The 20,429-nt window shown below is 39.4% G+C and overlaps 1 protein-coding gene across 1 annotated transcript in view; it reads left to right on the forward strand.

The window, feature by feature from the left end:
- itga8 (integrin, alpha 8) overlaps window positions 1-20,429 on the forward strand; it is a 65,133-nt gene that overhangs the window by 41,777 nt on the left and 2,927 nt on the right. Inside the window, exons 16-29 of the mRNA XM_047360346.1 lie at window positions 3,294-3,349; window positions 4,099-4,256; window positions 4,428-4,559; window positions 5,746-5,813; window positions 6,258-6,405; window positions 8,158-8,250; window positions 12,350-12,429; window positions 14,679-14,759; window positions 15,407-15,512; window positions 16,595-16,753; window positions 19,358-19,474; window positions 19,624-19,737; window positions 19,840-19,941; window positions 20,030-20,152. Coding sequence (XP_047216302.1) covers window positions 3,294-3,349; window positions 4,099-4,256; window positions 4,428-4,559; window positions 5,746-5,813; window positions 6,258-6,405; window positions 8,158-8,250; window positions 12,350-12,429; window positions 14,679-14,759; window positions 15,407-15,512; window positions 16,595-16,753; window positions 19,358-19,474; window positions 19,624-19,737; window positions 19,840-19,941; window positions 20,030-20,152 — 1,537 coding nt within the window. The remainder of the gene's footprint in view (window positions 1-3,293; window positions 3,350-4,098; window positions 4,257-4,427; window positions 4,560-5,745; window positions 5,814-6,257; window positions 6,406-8,157; window positions 8,251-12,349; window positions 12,430-14,678; window positions 14,760-15,406; window positions 15,513-16,594; window positions 16,754-19,357; window positions 19,475-19,623; window positions 19,738-19,839; window positions 19,942-20,029; window positions 20,153-20,429) is intronic.

Genomic DNA, 20,429 nt, shown 5'->3' on the forward strand with positions numbered 1-20,429 from the left:
ACAGATATAAAAAAACTGACAAATCCCAGGTATCAGTTATACTTCATGTCATAATCAAGATGCTAACTTGTACATGACATCTACATTTCTTAAACTTTATTTTACATAAAAACTGAAAAATAGGGTAAATCCTGATCTGGATGTTTAGGTGGTAAACTGTGAATTAACAAATTTTTAAGCTTTGTGACCTGAACCTGGTGAGTAACTTCATCTTAAGGACGAATGTGCACACCAGTCATGGGATGATATCCTCAATGCCTGCCACTTGAATTCAAGCTGGAAACTGAAAAGAGACATGTTGGACTACCTAATTAGGTTACTTCCCCAGTGCAAATACCTTCTTAATAGATCACGTGACTGTGTGCAGGTAAATGAAACCAAGAAGAGTTCAAAATCTTAAATAAACATAAAACTAATGAGGCCCAGTGCTGCGATGAAATTCATATCTATAACCAAAATTGTCCTGCTTGCGGTGCATCCTAAAATGATAGGCAATATGAAATATGCTCTTTCACAAATAACCCTCACACTGACAGACTGAACAAATATTTCACCCCTGAGTTGTAGACGTCTGTCGTCAGCCAAAGACTGTTTATCTAAATCTCCATTGCAATATGGAAGCCCACCGGGAAAAAAAACAGGCTCATATATCCTAAAAACCCTGATTTATAGGACTCTGCAATTAATTTGAGACTGCATAATTCTGTTTTGATTATATCATTGATCGTGTGGGTGGCAGACTGGCTTTGAACAGCCTTGGCTCGAGTTTAGTTGCGGGGAACCTGTCGAAAGGTTCGCTGCTTGGCCACTGCCTGATGTTGGTCCTGAGGTATTGGGGCTGGAACTGCTGGGGGAGTGTTTGGATGGGAGACATTGGGCTTGGCTTGTTGCCTCAGTGGTTTCTCTGTAGCATTGTGTGATTATTGGCAGTGAGTGGAAGAGGAATTGGGTTTGAGTCGGATCAACAAAAAGCGCTAAACTGTGTGAATTTTGTCAAAACAAAACTTAGCCTGTTTAAATAAATTGCTAGACTTTCAAGCCGGTGGTATGGATTCAGAGAAGATTCAGTTCATGAGGAAAGTCAAAAGACTGCAGTAGAATAAAGGGATGTTTCACAGTTTTCCAACTTTAGGACATTTCTGCTGTTTCCCATCAGATGTGAATTGCCACACACTAAGAAATATCTCTGTCACGTTGTAAAGCATCTGATTTCTTTATAACTTTGGTAATCATGCAACAGTTATAAACCCTGGAGGCCATTAAAACAGTGCTGGTTGTTCTGAATGTATTTCTATGAACTCCTAAGATTCTTTAACCATTTTGGCTAAAACAATATTCCCTCTTCTCCAAGATTAAAGAGCAAAATGTGACCTTTCTTTCCTTAAGCGATATCTCTTTCCTCTGTAGTATGTGTTGTTTTTTTTTTTGACAACTACAGACATGTTGTCCCTATTGGAGTATTTGTGAGTAAGCCCTATTTTTCTAAAGTAAAGTCTCATCACCTGTTGATGTTCTCATGTAGAGCAGTTAGAGGAAATGCTACCATAACCAAAATATGGTTACTCTCTGTTTTTGATGTTACCAATTCTTGATTTGTCTTGTAACATATTTCAGTTAACGCAGTATTTTCTTGCTGTTAGTTAACAGTGATAGCAACTGCACCACCAGAAATTCATAGAAAAGTACTTATTTGTAAGGGAAGACAAGGCCACTTTATTGACGTGCACATTTCGGCCAAAGGCAACTCAAAATGCCCAAATATACAAGTTAATGTAATACCATTTAAGCAGGGATGATTTTTCACCTTCTTCCATGTTTCTGCTGCTGCAGGAGAATGTGAGTTACTAACGCTTAAAATAATGCTTTTGAAAATATTTATGCCCCGAGAGGATAATGCTTAGTTCAATGAGTTTTATATAATATTTTAACATTAGATCCACACCTGTAGCTAAATGAAAAGATGAAAGGGGGCCAGTAAAAAGGGGAAGAAAGTAATTACTTAAATTAGAGCCAGTTAAACTGGAAAAGAAATTGTTTTGTGCAGCACATTGTCCGGCCTCCCTAAGTATGAAAAGTGCATTCACCTGCCAAATAAGTGCACCCAGGGCCAAAGGAAATGCTGGCCCTAATAAAGAGTGAAGGAGTAACAAAGCAAGCAGGAGCCCTCCGAGAAAAATAAAATTGGCTTCAATCAAATCCATCTATATCTTTATTGACTAATGCAGCAACAATATATTATTGTCTGAGGTAATAATAGCTCTGTAATCAGATTTCATAATCACATATGTGAGAAGTTGTGTGGGTTGTTTGGAGCAGACTCTTGGCACTGCAGAACAGGAGTTAATGTAAAGACTGAATGCCGTCTCGCCTTGTGTAGGATGGAGGAGCGCAGATGCATTTCAGGGAAAATTACATACAGTAATGACTAACCTGGAGGCCATTCCGTGCAAAACACACTTAAATGTGACACAGCCTTTATTAGAGTCACACACTCCCACATGTGAAACACACAATGCATTTAAATAACATATGTTAGACAAACAGGAACCAACCTTGTAAATGTTTTTTTTAGAACCAATTAGCTCTTTTGTCACTTGAACACATCTCTCACTTACACCAAGCACATTTTAACAGCAGATTGTCATTATTGTGTTATCAAATGGGAATCCTGATTATCAACAAAAACACACATACCCACTACATCTGCAGCCTGGTTTCTCAAACCCTTCCAACACTGAACCGCACTCATACAGGTGCCAGTTCTGAAACAAAACCTGCATGAGGTCATCTGCTTCATTGACACAAGTTACACCCATGAGATCCACCAGATTACTGCATATTAGCAGTGCAGATCTCTCCATGTGGGAGGCACTTTCCTGTTGTTGATTAAAAAGGTGATAAGACACACAAAAACGCTCTTACACATAGCTTAATAAGCATTAGTAGAGGAAATGCAGAAATGCTTCCAAGTCTCCCATGTCGGTGTGTCTAATAGTAGGGCCTCCACTATAATTCCTATTGACCCCTAGAGGAAGGAAGAAATGCCTTGTTTAGAAGCAGTTCATTTACTTAGTGTGTTGCTTTTTTTAATGACCTTGTGTTAGAAACATAAGAAATAAATGAAAACCTTTAGTTTGTTGAGTGCATAGCACAGTGCACCTATTGGTTCAGTGTGCATTCATTACTCAGCTTGTTCTCTTATATTACTACGGAAGTCAGATCCAATTTAAACATCTTGGACGATTTGCTAAATTAATCCTTAACGGGTTTTTTTTCTCTCTGTTTTCCACTAGCCTGAAGGTGGATGTGTGTGCAGCAGTGAGTGGCGTGGGGATTCCCAACACCGTAGGTAAGCAACTGTGCACAAGGTTAAAGTTTTACAGTGAGGGAGAAAAAGTGAACCAAAGCCTGAACCAAACCTGAACCAAAGCAACCATTCCAGTTTGATGTAAAACAGGCTGAAAAAGACTAGAAACAGAGGTGGAGTTTCAACTTCGGGCAGAAAAAACTAAATATACTATACTACAAAGCCACAATGGACTAGTTTAGATCAAAACACATTCGGGTGTTAGAACGGTCCAGTCAAAGTCCAGACAAAATCCGATTGAGAATCTGTGGCAATACTTGAAAACTCATGTTCAGACAGATGCTCCAAAGCCAGTCAGTGTGTAGATGTGCAAATCTGGTTGAGACATAACATAAGCTGTGATTGCAGTAAAATGGTAGATCTACAATTTGTTGACTCAAAAGGCTAGATTAAAAAGCACACTTCTCTTTTCAGAATATATTTATAGACAATGTTGAAAACAATCTCTCATTAATTTTCCACTATGTACCATTAGTTTTGGTCTATCAAATAAAATCCCCATAAAATGCACTGAAGTTGGAGGTTGTAACATGACAAAATGTGAAAATGTTAAAAGGGGAATCAACACCTTTACGAGCTGCTGTACAAAGCATAACACACTGACAGCAAAGAGGTATATTGCTTTTATCTTTACACATTCACCTTACTCCTTCCTGAATTACTACTGCTGTCATCAATTACAGTTATCTGAGATCTGAATCCATACATTTCTGTTCCCATCCTTTGTTCAGGTCTAAAAGCGGAGCTCCACCTGGATTGGCTGAAAGGCACAAAGGGCGGGGTTAAGAGAGTCCTGTTCTTGGACACCAAGCAGCCTCTGCACTCAGGGCTCCTCAGACTGGGTCAAACCCGTCCACATGCATGTCTGAGCTACATGATTTATCTGAAGGTGAGCAATCCCACAGTAACGTACACATACAAGCACCAATTACTGGCTTTGCAAACTAAGGCTTTGACTTAGGAGCTTTAGAAATCAGCTACAAGGACTATTGAATTTACTAGTTTGAGCACCACAAAGATAATTAAGATTACATTTTTCTCTCTTGTTGTTACTTCACAGGAGGAGGACGAGTTCAGGGACAAACTGACCCCCATCGCACTGACCCTGAACTACAGCCTCGCTCTGCCTTCACCTGATCAAACTCTCCCACCTGTTCTCAACGAGTACAGCAGCACCTTCCTTCAGGAACATGTGGGTGAACAATCTGTAGAGATGCACAACAGAAGGCTTTACTTCCTGCTTTATGTCCCCAGTTCAATTTTAGATGATGATTAAAAAACTGTTTGCAGATGAAAACTGTTTCCAAATCACATGAGCTATTAGAATAGTAGGGTGTCCGTGTAATCATCTGCTCGGTGCTGACATGATTTTTTTAAGATGCTTCCTCTGTGAAACAATGAATTTAAAGTGATTTAGATTATAAAAACTCAGATGTGTCTGTATTAAATATTCTATGTTCCTATTGGATAAACAACACATAACAGGATTCACAGCCTTTTTTTGACAAAGAAATAAACTAAATGCTGCGGAAATTACACATCAACCAGCTTTAATTAATATAACAGCCCTCTAAATAATATTCACGCATCTGTTAATTACTTTATCTTAATTATTTTCAAAACATAGTTTATACATTGACAAACATTTGTAGAACTCCACTATCAATTATTTCTTCACTTTTTGTGTTTTATCATGATCACTGATATACGTAACGTAAAGATTCCTGACTTTTTAAGGTAAAAGATAACAGGAGAGCTTAACAGTAAAGGGTCCGTGTGGCTGTTCAGACACACATCCAGTTTCTTTGAGTGGCCCAGAGGTGCTTCTGTCTAGTTTTGGTTTCATGATAGCACTAGTGGCTCTTCGGCTTTTTTTTTGTGGGATTCAGAAGGATGTTGTGGCCGTGAATGTGTGGAAGATTTAAGGTGATGACAAATGATGAAAAGCTCCTACAAACTGTTTTTACAGTAGCTATTGGTAAGTTCTGCATGCAAGGCAACCATGATGGATTATGAAGTCATGGTTGTAAGGAACCTCCAACTTTTTCACTTAGAACTCCAAATTTAGGGGATATTTCTGTTCATTTTCCCATCTTAAAACTTGGACATTTTACCTTCTGAGTAAAAATGGAAGTCATAGTCCCTGTAAATTGCAGTAGACTTCTACCAATGAAGCATTTCCAATGTATTTTATTCTGATATAACACATGAGTCTGACAGTACTGTTTTATTTGTTATCCCATTTTTGTCAATATGGTGATGCTTGAGAAAAATTATCTGAGGTGGTCTTCTAAAAAGTTTGAGAACTACATGTCTAGAGTTACCCGAACAATTTACCCATAACAGTCCTTCTCCATGTGTGTTCCTCTTCATCCCAGGCTTACATCCTCCTGGACTGCGGCGATGACAACATATGCATCCCCGACCTCCAGCTCTCCGCCAGCATGTAAGGGTTTCACAGTCACGCCCTCTGATCCCAACCTGCAAATGCTCAACAGCTAGACATTCTAAAAACAGGCATAAATGAAAACGAAGCTGAAGCAAAGACCAAATATCTGCTATTCCTCAACTGATGAACACAGTTTACATTGAACTTGCTCACATTTTGGTCCTTTTCAACCTGTTAGAGATTTTGGGTGCACACGCGTATGTGAAATAGCTTTCTCTAGTGTTTCCAGCTGTAAGGCATCTCCATGGCAGCCTTATATAAATATCCACTCACCAGCCCATGACTAACACATATACATGCTCACGCAATGTTGGGGGTGTTGCATTCCTTTGCAGCTGATTGCACATTAAGTCCAATCCTAAAAATTATAAATGTAGCAATTTGCTTCTTTTTGTCTATTTTTGTCTCTGTGTGTGCTGTTGTCTCAACGCACAAATCCAGGGATCGCTCAGAGTTGGTGATTGGAGATGACAATCTGGTCATGCTGACCATCACCGCAGTAAACCAGGGGGAGGGGGCCTATGAGACTGAGCTGTACACACTGATACCACCAGAGGCCGACTACATTGGAGTGGAGCGCAGGGTGGAGGCAAGGACTCACAACAAATGGACATAACTTAAACAAATCATTAGCAAGTGAATATTAAGAATAAAAATATACAGTGCAGATCAGAGGTTTACATATAGTACTCATCGCAGTCATAATGTAACTTTGAACTTTTAATTAGTCATTTTAACCAACTATCATGGAGTGATATGATTAAACAACCATTTGGTTTAGCCAGTTGCAGAAAAGCCAGACACTGTTTGAAGCAAACAGCAAGGTTCTGGCATAATTCTGGCTTGATATTTGAAAAGTCTTGGTTAGGCTCATTTAAATTGGTTGATTTCCAGGTTGATATTCTTGGTGCAGAACCAGCTTTTGAAAACAGTCCACAAATAAGTAATTATGAAATTCAGTTTTCCAATGGCTTGTTGTGTTATTCTGCTTTATTTGTATCCACTCCAAAACCAGTTCCAATGTGTCGTTGATATCTTTTTGGAAGATCCAGTTGCTTCTAAGTTGAAGTTGAAGAATTTGGAGGTAGCATGCTCCTACTGCCCCTGTGCTAGACAGTTTTTTTTTTCCTGGCCTTAAAACCTTTCTCCTAAAGCCATTTGCTTCTTCATGTGAACAGCTGCAAGTTCCCATCATACTTGAGAGTGCAGATTTTTTAGCAGGGGCTTCTTTCGTGGTGAGCACCCTCTCAGTCCATGTTGATGTTAAACTGGCTAATCTGTGAACAGTGACACAGGTGCTCCAGCAACGTCTAGTCTATGATAGACTCGGGAATTGGTAGTTTCTGGATTGTTCCTTAACATTCATAGAAATCTTTTTCATTGCGGGTCATTTTGGCTTCTTAGCAGTTGGAAGGTTTAACATTGCCTTGATCTCAAACACCCTTTAAAACACTTTTTGAATGGATAAAGCAGGCTAACAATATGCTTTTGCTTTTGGAACGGCTAACATCAACTCAAATAGAAATGATATTGACTTGGCTTAAACATGGGAATTTAATGCTAAGAAATAAAAAAATCTGAATGAACCCTACAAGTTCTGCCAAAAAGAACCTTGTTTAATGGCTACAAAAAGTGTGTGGTTTCTCTGTAACCTGCTAAGAAACATTTATGCAAATATTAGAAGGGCTTCTATGAATATATTTGAAGCTTTATGTATAATTTTGAACCTATGAAGATTAGACTAAATCTGCACCAACATGAAACTTGTGGACCCACTTTTTGGATTTTAGTATTAATTGAATTTGTGTATTATATCATCATTTCAGGAGTTGTTCAAATGCATCATTAAAAAACCTAAATTAGCATGACATTCCTGCAGATGATTAGTGTATGTAAACCTCTGACTTTTTTAGACTAACACAGTATTCTTAATGCGACTGCAGGAAAATGAGTTAAGGAAGTGTGCTATTTGAGGCTGCAGTTGCAGTGCAGCATCACTTCCTGTTGTGTCATTAAGTCATGCATTTGGCCTGATTACTACAAGGCTATCAGCAGGATATGCTTTACTGGCATTATCCTAAAAGCCCCTATTATGATTAACAGGCTGCATTAGCAGCCATGGTAATGGATATGGTCATTTTGTGCGCATGTGTGTGTTTGTTTGCACACGTGTGTATGTGTGCAAATGAGTGTGCAATGGACCTATTTGACTGATTATATTGTTAGTGTCAGAGTATCCATCACTCTTCCTCGCCCATCTTATCCCTCCTCTGGACTCTGATGGCCTCTTACACCCCTTTTTCCCCAACATTCCCAGTCTCATCTGTTTTTCTTCCTCCAGTCTCTCTCTCAGCTAAACTGCGAGTACAAGACAATCAATGAGTCCAGAATGGTGGTTTGCGACCTCGGGAACCCGATGGCGACAGGAACGGAGGTGAGTTGTGACTGCCTAAAAAAGCATAAACACCGACTCACATGCTTTAAAAAACATTCATGCTAAGAAGGTCTCACCACCCTTCAAGCTTAATTGGACTGATGGTTTCCAAAGTTTACCGATCATCACCTTGACCCTCAATCCTCACCCTCTGACTCCCATGGCAGTGCTTGCATCACGCTCAACTTGTGAATGCGTGCCACAGTAATAATCCATTTAGCTCCTGCACAGCCGACACATGCAGGATGCCGAGGATTTGCAATGAAAAGTGCAGTCCCTTCCAACATGAAATTCTAGTGCTCTGTTTTACATTCGCCGTGCTAAAAAAGCATGTCACATGTGTGAACGCAAGGATTTCTTTTAAAGACGTCAAGGCTGGCCCTGTGTCAGCTCTTGGGAGTTGACACGGGGCATTCCGATAAATCAATTATGTGGTCATGTTTCACAGTTTGGAGGAGGGGGCCATGTGTGTTTGTGTGCTCGACAGCTGGCCAGATGTTTCCCATATTCAACTTTCCCCTTGCCCTGTTGGACACTCAGGAATCCGTCATCTTATGAGGGACATACCTTTACACACTCAAACCCATACAAGCTCTCCGAACACAGGTCTGATCACATGAGTTCATTGTTTGTGCCACATGACACAGCTGTGGAGACTCAATGAGCAGAGTGACTGGTGTAGGAGGTCCAAGCCTGAAGGAATGCAGATTTTGACCCATTGGCCTGCGTCTATAACTGAGTTTTCTCTCTATCTGTAAATATTTCAATTCATCTATTTTACATCTACCAAATTACCAAATTTGAGTGGAACTCCACTGTTACGTTTTTCATTATATGATGTACAATCGATAGTAAAAGTAATCTTTTTAAAGTGGAATGAAACATCACAGGTTTTCTAGAAGTTTTTCCAAGTTTGTTTTTGCCCTTATTGGATTTTTTCTCTCATTTTCTGTGTAGTTGTTCGTAGTGTTCCCAGTGTTGGCTTAATGGGTTGTATGATAAGCTTGAGTAACAATAATACATTATCACAGTATATCCGAACAAATTTGATAGAAAGCAACTTCTAATCCTAACATAATTTATTGCAGTTTTAATAATTATCTATAACATTTAATTATAGTTATTTTGATCCTGATGCACCTAAGCAAAAAAACCGAATAAACACCTGCTAAATTTAGTAGCAGTTTCCATGTGCTTAATGTGCAGAATATTATACCACCACATTATACCACCATACTATCACCATCTGTGTTTTGTGCAACCATAAACAATTTAAAAATTGACAAATTTGACCTTCTTGTAAGCAAGGAAAAGTGTAGGAGCCTTTTTTCAAACAGCTGGCCAGCAGCATGTAGCAACAGAGGGGCAAGGGGCAGCACCGTGTTACTCTATGGTTCAGACAATCAGGGAAAACTCCACTCCATCTAGCTCTGGAGTGGCATCTCAGTAAATGACTTTAAATTCTAGCAATTGCATTAAGGACAAATTCAAAAAGAAATGAAAAATGTGCCGAAAGATCCTATTAAAACTAAGAGTTTTTATGTCTGTATGACTCGTATGTCAGATTTATGTGGGTTAACAAATAAATGATAATCTCTGAATAATCTGCCTTGAAACATTACCTAAATTCCCCAAAAAATATGTTGAAAAGCCATCAGAAAATCTTTGGAAATTTTAATCCAAACCACCTTTACCAAAGTAAAGGTGTTTGAAAGCAAAGTGCTGAATGAAACAAGGATGTCTCAGGACCGTTCTAGATGTCCAAATGTGTGGCTCCATCCTACCTACAGGTTGTACACTAATAAGCGATAAGATAAGGAGCTTCTTTTACTAGCAGAAGACTCCTGACACAATGCGGTATGGACTCAATTAGACCTCTGAAGGTCTTCTTTAGCAACAGCACAAAACCACATGCAGAAATACCTTTTGAGTTGTAAGGTGAAGCCTGCATGAATCGGACCTATTTATTCAGCAGTTCTGTTATCAGTTAAAACACGGCAGCTTTTACTAGCTGTGATGCTGTCTGTGCTTCAGCAGGTTTTCATCCTTAACACTATAGACCACATCCTACAGGAGCCGCTGCTGCCGTGACCCGACTGTCTCCAGTCTGCTCACATCCCTTTCTACGTCAAGTTTTAAAGCTTTGAACACAACTTTAAAGAACAGTAGGTTCACATAATAGTTAAAATAGTACACCTGATTTCATGTTCTAAAGCTTTAGCTACCAAAGTCGTGTCATGTCTACATTTCTCTAAAGGATGGATTAGTTATCAGTGCTAAATGTTAAATATGCTCTTCATGAATGAAAAACCTGGGTTAATAATTTCATTGAGGGCACGATGCTGCAGTTGCTGCCGTTTCGAGACGTTTGATCACATTAAGTCAAACCTTTGATTAATAAAGATGATGCGTCCTTATATCTATCTGTTTAGAAGGAGATAATTTTCCAACATGGTGTCTGCGTTTCAACTAGAGGGCTGATCATTTTAATCCTTCACTATGTCTTACCTTTGCAGTTTTGGTCTTTTCATACCGGACTCTTTCAGGTACATCTTCCGTGGGATGTTTCGTAAGGACCTTACATCAAAATCCATGTCATATAAAATGTTTAGAAAATATTGCACAAGTAAATCAAATGCTAAATGAGATTTGAGCATTTTTATGATCATCCATATTTCATAAAAATATTTAAATTCAACGGATACGTTAAGGTTTAACATGTGGGTACAAAATGGTTTGTTTATGGTATGAAATGGAAGTAGTTTGGGACACATAACCGTGCAGGAGTCCAAAATGAAATGCTTTTCTGCTCAATCTGCCTTGGGGTGTTTTGTCATTACTGATGAAATAGTGAATTAAGATGTTATACCAGAAGATTGAAAGGAAAGCAAAGGAATGTGGATATTAGGTGTTGGAATGTTCATGAAAATCTCATATTTTTGGTCATACTTTTGTAAAGTACAACAGAAATGTAAGCAATTTCATTTTAAAATAAAAATATGGACAGATTTCTGGGAGGAACATCATATCTAGAGTTTCTTAAAAACAGTCATATTTAAGCCTTTAAATATACAAGTTTACCCATAGCCATTCACCTAATGTTCATGTGTGACATTTATAACACACTACACAAGCCTTTTTATTTCCAGTGGTGCAAAAGTTTATAAACCGCTTTATTGAACCATTTTCCACCCTGTTGCTCTGAAGAATCATCTTAGTTCTGCATTATAGCTAAATCCACTGAGTCATAGCTGTGCATCCACACGACTATAGCCAAATGCAGAAGCCATTTATTCTCTATGCCTAAAAGATTTTTAGACACATAAAACAGTCATATGGAAATGACAACTTCAAGCTTCTTGAGAAATTTATGATGGGTGTTTTGATCATTCGCTTTGTGAAGAAGTATGATCCCTTCTAACAAACCAAACTCCCTGAACTGTCCTGTCTTCTACGGACAGGCTGGTATCAGACTTGATTGTGTTGCTCTTCTCTTAGCTGTTGTTTCCTCTAAACAGCATCTTTAGTGCCTGTCTCATTGGATCTTCTCCGCCTAACTTTTCCCTTCCAAGTCTTCCTGTAAAGATAGCCTGACTTTGTAGCCGCTCGCCCCCTGGAGACATGGCTCTTGAAGTTTTTAATACAAGTCTGCATGCTGTCATTTCCCCCCCTCTGAACCGGGGGCTCGACCTGTTTTTCAACAGAGATCACATGCGCATGTAAATACACACTTGGTGCAGCTGTTGACGGCATACCAAAAGCCTCCACGTGTTTTGCGTTAGCCTGGAGGACAGGGAGATTTAAACAGAGGAGAGACGAGGAACTTGATTGTGGTTTTTAAGTATGTGTCTGTAGTCTGGCTTTTGTCAGATTTGGGAAACTTGCTGTTATCAACACACAAATACACAATCCAGATATTGTGACTATGAAGTACCAGGATGGGGTTCCATTTACAAGGATGTGTCTGTTCAGCACTGCCTTTGATGTACACATGCATCTCATTCCTCACCATCTTTCTATAGGTTCTCTCTTCATTCTGTTGTCATGTGATTTTAATACATTGTCTCTGTTTTTTGGGATTCTTGATGTTCCTCAACAGCTGTCTGTTGGTTTGAGGTTTTCAGTCCAAAGGTTAGAAGATTCCGGACCAAAAATCAGCTTTGAGCTACAGATCCACAGGTAACACAATCACAAGCTCATGCACACAACATACACACAATGATCTGTTTGTCTTTCTTCTGATCCGTGTAAATGTGTCCCGAGTCTGTGCTGATACCATCACTGTCTGCGGTCTCATGTGGCTGGCCACAGGGACAGAGAGAGACAGATGGCCTGAAGGAGCTGCAGACAGGGAAAACACAATTCAAACTCTTAGCTTTATTGCACTATTTGTCATTAGTACATGAAGTTATCCACAAAGGGAAGTTTTCAAGGAGTCAGCAGAAAATTGCAATATATCATTTTCATCAAGAGCTTCTTTGTCATTTTAAATTCTAATAAAACAGCAACTCTTTGCAATAAATGAGATGAAAGCAACATACAGGGGTTGGTAATTGAAACTGAACACCTGTCATTTTAGTGTGGGAGGTTTCATGGCTAAACTGGACCAGCCTGGTAGCCAGTCTTCATTGATTGCACATTGCACCAGTAAGAGCAGAGTGTGAAGGTTCAATCAGCAGGGTAAGAGCACAGTTTTGCTCAAAACATTGAAATGCACACAACATTATGGGTGACATACCAGAGTTTAAAAGAGGACAAATTGTTGGTGCACGTCTTGCTGGCACATCTGTGACCAAGACAGCAAGTCTTTGTGATGTATCAAGAGCCACGGTATCCAGGGTAATGTCAGCATACCACCAAGATGGACGAACCACATCCAACAGGATTAACTGTGGACACAAGAGGAAGCTGTCTGAAAGGGATGTTCGGGTGCTAACCCGGATTGTATCCAAAAAACATAAAACCACGGCTGCCCAAATCACGGCAGAATTAAATGTGCACCTCAACTCTCCTGTTTCTACCAGAACTGTCCGTCGGGAGCTCCACAGGGTCAATATACACGGCCGGGCTGCTATAGCCAAACCTTTGGTCACTCATGCCAATGCCAAACGTAGGTTTCAATGCTGCAAGGAGCGCAAATCTTGGGCTGTGGACAATGTGAAACATGTATTGTTCTCTGATGAGTCCACCTTTACTGTTTTTCCCACATCCGGGAGAGTTACGGTGTGGAGAAGCCCCAAAGAAACGTACCACCCAGACTGTTGCATGCCCAGAGTGAAGCATGGGGGTGGATCAGTGATGGTTTGGGCTGCCATATCATGGCATTCCCTTGGCCCAATACTTGTTCTAGATGGGCGCGTCACTGCCAAGGACTACCGAACCATTCTTGAGCACCATGTGCATCCAATGGTTCACACATTGTATCCTGAAGGCGGTGCCGTTTATCAGGATGACAATGCACCAATACACACAGCAAGACTGGTGAAAGATTGGTTTGATGAGCATGAAAATGAAGTTGAACATCTCCCATGGCCTGCACAGTCACCAGATCTAAATATTATTGAGCCACTTTGGGGTGTTTTGGAGGAGCGAGTCAGGAAGCGTTTTCCTCCACCAGTATCACATAGTGACCTGGCCACTATCCTGCAAGAAGAATGGTTTAAAATCCCTCTGACCACTGTGCAGGACTTGTATATGTCATTCCCAAGACGAACTGACGCTGTATTGGCCACAAAAAGAGGCCCTACACCATACTAATAAATTATTGTGGTCTAAAACCAGGTATTTCAGTTTCATTGTCCAACCCCTGTACAACCCTGGTAAAGCTTTACATACACTTATCATAGGTGTGATAGAGATATTCATTTGGGGATTTTATTGGTTTATTTGAGCTTTTCTTTTCTGTCCACCATACGATATTGACACCACAAGAAACTTCAATACCTTCTATAAATGGCATAATTCAGACAGAATATTTGTCCTGTCATCTTGGACAACTTGATAAAGCTCTTTTATACTGATTGGCTTCCTGTCACTGGCCTGTCGTTTAAGGACAGTCCAAGGCCATTGCTGAAGCTTTATGTTAGGTTTTATTCCAAAATCATTTTAAATGTTTGTTTGAGATCATTGTCCTGTTGAAACTCACAGTCTCTTTTGATGAGTAGAACAGCCCCATTCTCAGTTATAAAATGGTTATCGCATCATGTCATGCAGATGTTTATAATTATCATTTCTGACTTTGTTTTTACCCTCTTGTCTGGGTCGTACATTCAAAAATTCATCTTGTTTTCATTTCATCATATGACAAACACAAATGTCTTTAGGAAGGCTTTATCGGCTCTTTTAAATAGTGTAGTTAGTGTGATAAAAGTAGTTTTAAAAGCATTTTTAAGTAGTTATGCTTAAAGTGTTTGTGATTCTTTCCACAGCTCCAACAAGGACAACTCTGACAGCAACCTGATCAGTTTGAATCTGACCATTGCTGCCAGTGCTCAGCTTGATTTACGGGGGTGAGTACAGTATGTCTGCATGTCAGACTGAAACAACTTCTTGTTCTTGTTCTTCCTCACTCTCTACTACCCACTGTCGCAACTGATCTGGTTTCAGTTTTAAGGTTGTTTGCAGGACATGATTTCTGCTTTTAAGGTGTTTGGATTTCTATACAACTGCACATATTTATTGACATAGATTTAACCCAAACATATGCATAAGGGGTTATTTGACAGCTTTTCCATGCTAATGCATACACATAAGCTCCCACACACTCTTCAAAGCCTTGTGCCTGACATAGTGTTGTTTGGGTGTGGTCAGTTGTGCACTCAAACAATGCAACAATGGGGAGAAACGAAAGAGGGACATTCCACACTGTTTGTCCTGTAGAGTGTTCAGCTTCAAATATGACATTTTAGTTGTTTTTAAGTTGTCGTCGTAAAACATCACAGTGATTTTACCCCTGATAAAACTTTCAAGTTAAAATTAGATAATTAGTCTTGATAATGGGGTGTGGCCTAAATAGCTCAATTGCATGTCCATGCAGCCTGCATACACCATGCTTTTAACTGGCAACCTAGATATCTCTTGTCCACTGAAGTCAGTTCATCTTAAACTCTACAAAAGGTATCATAACATTGATAACATTGGTTTCTGCTCCTTGCAGAGTGTCTCATCCCTCTCAGGTGGTGCTGCCATTCCCAAATTGGGAACCCAAAGAGAAACCTGTCAAAGAGGACGATGTTGGTCCACAAGTAACACACATCTATGAGGTACATTTCAGATTAATATATGGGAAAATTGAAAGCAGTTATGTCTATCAGTCAGAAAGATCAGCTCCAAATGACCTTTTATGAAATTAAGTGGAGAGGTGTGATGCGGGCAGAGGGAGAGTGCATTAAACTCCGCTGCTCTTGACTTTACTGTTGGTAATCAACAAAGAAACAGGAGGGAATAGAAAAGGTGTGTAAAGCTGCAGTCAGGATAAAAGGAGGCAAGAGCTCTTCAGGGTAAAGTAAAGAGCAGCATTTCAACACAGTCACAGTGAAACCAGTGGCTCTATAAAGAATTAAGATGTAGCTGATCAAAGGTCTCCAGCTCAGCAGTAATTACTGCTGTGAAGGCATGAAGGAGTGAGAAGGAAGAAAAACAGAAGGGAATAAGGAGCTAAGTAATGAAGGAGGGAGGACAGAGGCACAGAAATGTTTAACACGTGTCGTAAGCAAATTTAAATCTCTAGATAACAACCAAAAAGGTAGAAGTTGTGCAAAATGCCGACCGAAATACAGCATGCCATCAATTTTGTTTTTTGTTTTTTTGTTTTTTGCTTTAAATGTCGGGCAGCTTCATTAGACCCAAGTGGAGCATTGTCTGGCCTGTCCTGCAGCTGATAATGATTTTCATTTGTGGTACTTTTCCCAGTGGGCAGCTGCTTCTTGTTAGAGGTCTGAGTTTTTTTTTTCCTCTTTTTTGAATTCCTGCCCTGCAGCAAAAGGATCATGTCCTGTTTAGATGACTTGCTTTAGTATATTATAGGTAGGGGGTGCGTACCAGGGAGAGACCAAGACGGTAAAAAGAGGATTTATTAAATTGAGGGTCAATTTAGGCTCATAATTCATTCCCTGTAGTTTTGACGATGAACCTGATCAAGGTTTTACTTGACTTGCATTTCAATCCCCAGAGACTGAAGACTGCATTAGTATTATCTTCATAAAAACACAAGTGGCCTGTCTCAACATACCACAGTTATGATAACCTGATTACAGCTCTGGTCACTTGAGACCTGCTAATAAGGCAGAAGAGGGTAAAATCCTGACAGCTCTCTGTTTTCGATTCTCCCTCTCTCCCTCTTCAGCTCCATAACTCCGGTCCCAGCAGTATCGGGCAGGCTGAACTTCAGGTTGGCTGGCCTGCCCGTTTCCGTGATGAGAATCTGCTGTATGCCATGGAGATTCAAACTGACGGCCCAATTAGCTGTCGGACAAACACCAGCCTCAACCCACACAGCCTCCAGGTACCATCATCGTTTACACGCTCATGCATATAAACGCGTATTCCAAAACCAAACTTTGTGGACTTATAGATATACTGCTTGTAATAGGAATTGATAAAGATACATAAACCTGCATTACATCCAACTCCTGGAACTTCACAAGGTATATTCTGCCTTGATTTTAACATGCCTGCTGTTTTATTCATTCAACAGGTTCTACATTATTATTATTGCTATCCACATTTATTTCCCCTTCTGGTAAAGATGTGTTCCTACTGCAGTAAAATAATCTCCCACTAAATATTTTAGAAAATTCAATCCTCTATTTTGATTTATTCAGTTGGGCCAAAATCCCATGTTATGAAATAATAGTGTTTTAACAAAATCACACACTTATGGGCCCCCCATAAAATAATCTTACAAAATAAATGTAAGGGAAATATTTTTGTAAACTTTTCAATTTTAAGTTGAGATTTAGAGTTTTTAGTGTTCAGTCATTAAGTCATGACACAGAGGCTTATTAAATGCTTGCTACTCTTCAAATTGGAGGAGACAAGAGAACTATCCATTCAAGTAAAGCAGACATATATTGATCATCATCAGCCAGAAAATAGCTACAAAAATTAGCTATGCATCTTAAATTGCTCATATCTACAAGAGTTAAAAATTCTTAAAACTACTGGAACTGTGGCAAAACAAAGCTGATGGAGGACCACACACAGTGAGCAGGATGATAAGGGATTTAAAACAAAACGTGCCCGTAAAGATTGGCATCTAGGGGTCACTAAGACTTCATCAGTCATTAGACACTACCTATATGCCAACCAGTGCTTTGGGAGGCTGCCTGGAAAAGGGCTTTTCTGTTCTACCCTCACAAACGTAAACGTGAAGTTTTTTAAGCTCTACTCAGACTTTATTAACTGAAACCATGTGTTTTGGTCAGATCAGGCTAAGTTTGAGCTATTTGGAAAACCAATACTGTCACAGAGTTTGGCATGAAACAAAGGATGAAGATATATATAATATCACTCCAGCCCACTGTTGGGTATGGTGGAGGATCTGTGATGCTGTGTGTTAGTTTTTCTTTCAAAGGCCCTAGAAAGGTTTTCAAAGTGAAAAACATCATGAGCTCTTTGAAATATGAGGATATTTTAAATGAAAACCTGGGGGCCCCTGCCAGAAAATGAGTTGTCATTGAAAGGGAAAAGTTCACTTCAGAATTAGTTCAACAGACACAACATCAACATTTTCCCAGACCTAAATCATATAGAAAATCTGTGGGTTTGGTTGAAGAGAGAAATCTTCAGAAATCTTTCAAAGAAGAATAGTCAAAGATCCGTCGTCTTTTTTGTACCAATCTAGTGAAATGTGTCAATATTGTGGCACCAATGATTTTATTTAAAACTATTATTTAATACACATGTTTTCTCTGTAAAGATATTTAACCATATAAAAAGATTAACTTTTCAGTATTTTTCAGTGGGAAACTGTACTGTTGCAATAAAAGGTGACATTTGTATTGCTGTTTTAATACTATACTCAACAGGGGTGCCAATAAATGTGGAGTGCACTTTATGCCAACTTATATAAAGCAATGTTGTATGTACTATTCCCACTGTGTGTTGTTTTCACATGAGTCCCTAAAATAAGGAGGAAGGAGGATCAGACTTATTTTAGAGGTTGGAACAGCTTCCATTAGCAGTGACCCCATATATAGGCTACTCTAAAAAGAAAATAGTGGTTTCTTTGTATACACTGATTTGATTATGGCAGATTCTTCTTCAAACAGACGTTTGTGAGATAATATTGCAAAATCAGCCATTTAGTCAATCACCCAACTGTTGCCAAAAATTATTTATTAGTGGAAAGTCTGAGGTTTTGTTTCTAACCACAGGGCTGTAAGATAGGGAGAAAACAAATGGTATTCTGCTTCCAAAAATAGTTGGTCTGAGAGGAAAAAATAATCAATGTGTGCTCAGCGTGCTGGCTTTTTCAAATATTTAAATTAAAATATTAAATCAAGCTGTTCCCACTGGCCTGCCTCCAAAGCTGAGATTTACAAGCAGAAACAATAAAATCTGTATCTGTTATCTGAAACCTAAGGACGTGCAAGTTATTTTCTGCAGCCTCTTGCCTTGCTTTTCTCGCTATCAATGTAACAGTGTGACCAGGGAAATTAAATCTCCTCAAATCCAACTTTATACCAAATGTTCTTTGATCAGATTTTACACTTGTTTTTGCAGCTGGATATTTTGCGGGATTTTATTACATCTTTTGAATCTTCAGGCTTTGTATGTCTTTTCAGCAGTTGATACGGTTACATCATGTGCCACCTTGACGCTGATAAAATAAGGGATGTGTGGTGATCACAATTTTATCGGAAAGTTGTCCTCAGAATTGTCTTAACGTGTCTTAACATGTGTTGTTTTATCGCTTCCTCCTCTGCATTTTTGTGATGGTTATATCCATCTTATAGACACATAAAACAAGGCACAGATCTCTCTGTGCTGTAAGAATGAAAATCTTTAATGCTCAGATTCTAACAAAAATAGTTTTGTTTAAAGCCCAGATTCACAATTGTCAGTCCCCATACTTTAAGGTTCTTTTACTGTCTCCTGCTTTCAGATCTCCTCGCTGCAGGACACACCAGAACTGTTGGGATTCCTAAGAAACAGCAGCGATCCTCCTCACCGCCACAAACGATCTGTCAACACAGCTGAAAGTTACAGCAGTAAGATCTTGGTGAGCCCCCCCAAACACACACACACACACACAGACACACACACACACACACACATACATGTGCTTCTCTCTCAAAAAAATAGGCTAAAAAAATATTCATCAGTGATTCACAGGTGCTTCATGTCTTTCTTCTGACTGTCCACATTCAGAACTGCAGCAACATCTCCTGTCTGAGGATTATGTGCGTGGTTGGTCGGTTGGATCGAGGGCAGAGCGCCGTAGTTAAGATCAGATCAAGACTGTGGGCACATACGTTTTTACAGGTAATCATACCTCATTTTGTAAATTATTTGAATGTTGTGTTATGTTTTTCATACATTTTAAATATTTTAACACTCACTAAATTGTGTATTTAATCATCAAAGCGACGTAATGACCCCTACATTCTCAACTCGACGGTGTCCTTCATGGTCATATCTGTGCCTTATCGTATCCAGCCCTCTACCCTGCCTCAACACAGAACCTCTGTAAGAAAAGAACTATGAGCCATCACTGTACGTGTCTGTTTTAAAGGGGAAATAGAAATTACCATCATTTGCATCTCTTTTTCTGCAGATGGGAACCTTTGTGTTATGGGGGACCCCCGATGTGTCATTTGCTGTTCCACTCTGGGTCATCATCCTAGCCATATTGCTAGGCCTGTTGGTACTGGCCATGCTGACATTAGCTATGTGGAAGGTACACAAGTGGAAATAGTTTTTACAGTAATGAGCAACATTTTGCATTCAAATGCTGATTTTATTCTTCTAGTCTTTCAAAGGTATCTTCATCATTACTTTCTCAGGCTTCCTGAAGCTTTCTAAAAGTTTTCTTTGGACTTTGTCTGCTTTTCTAACATTCAAATGTTAGCTTAAATGTGGGCTTCACGGACACAGACAGCCCAATGACAGTGTTCTGTCGGTGTGAGTTCCTCCATCAAGGTGCACTTCCAGATCCACAGTTCTGAACCATGCAA

This window comes from Girardinichthys multiradiatus, chromosome 3 (assembly GCF_021462225.1).
Source record: "Girardinichthys multiradiatus isolate DD_20200921_A chromosome 3, DD_fGirMul_XY1, whole genome shotgun sequence".
Taxonomy (NCBI): domain Eukaryota; kingdom Metazoa; phylum Chordata; class Actinopteri; order Cyprinodontiformes; family Goodeidae; genus Girardinichthys; species Girardinichthys multiradiatus.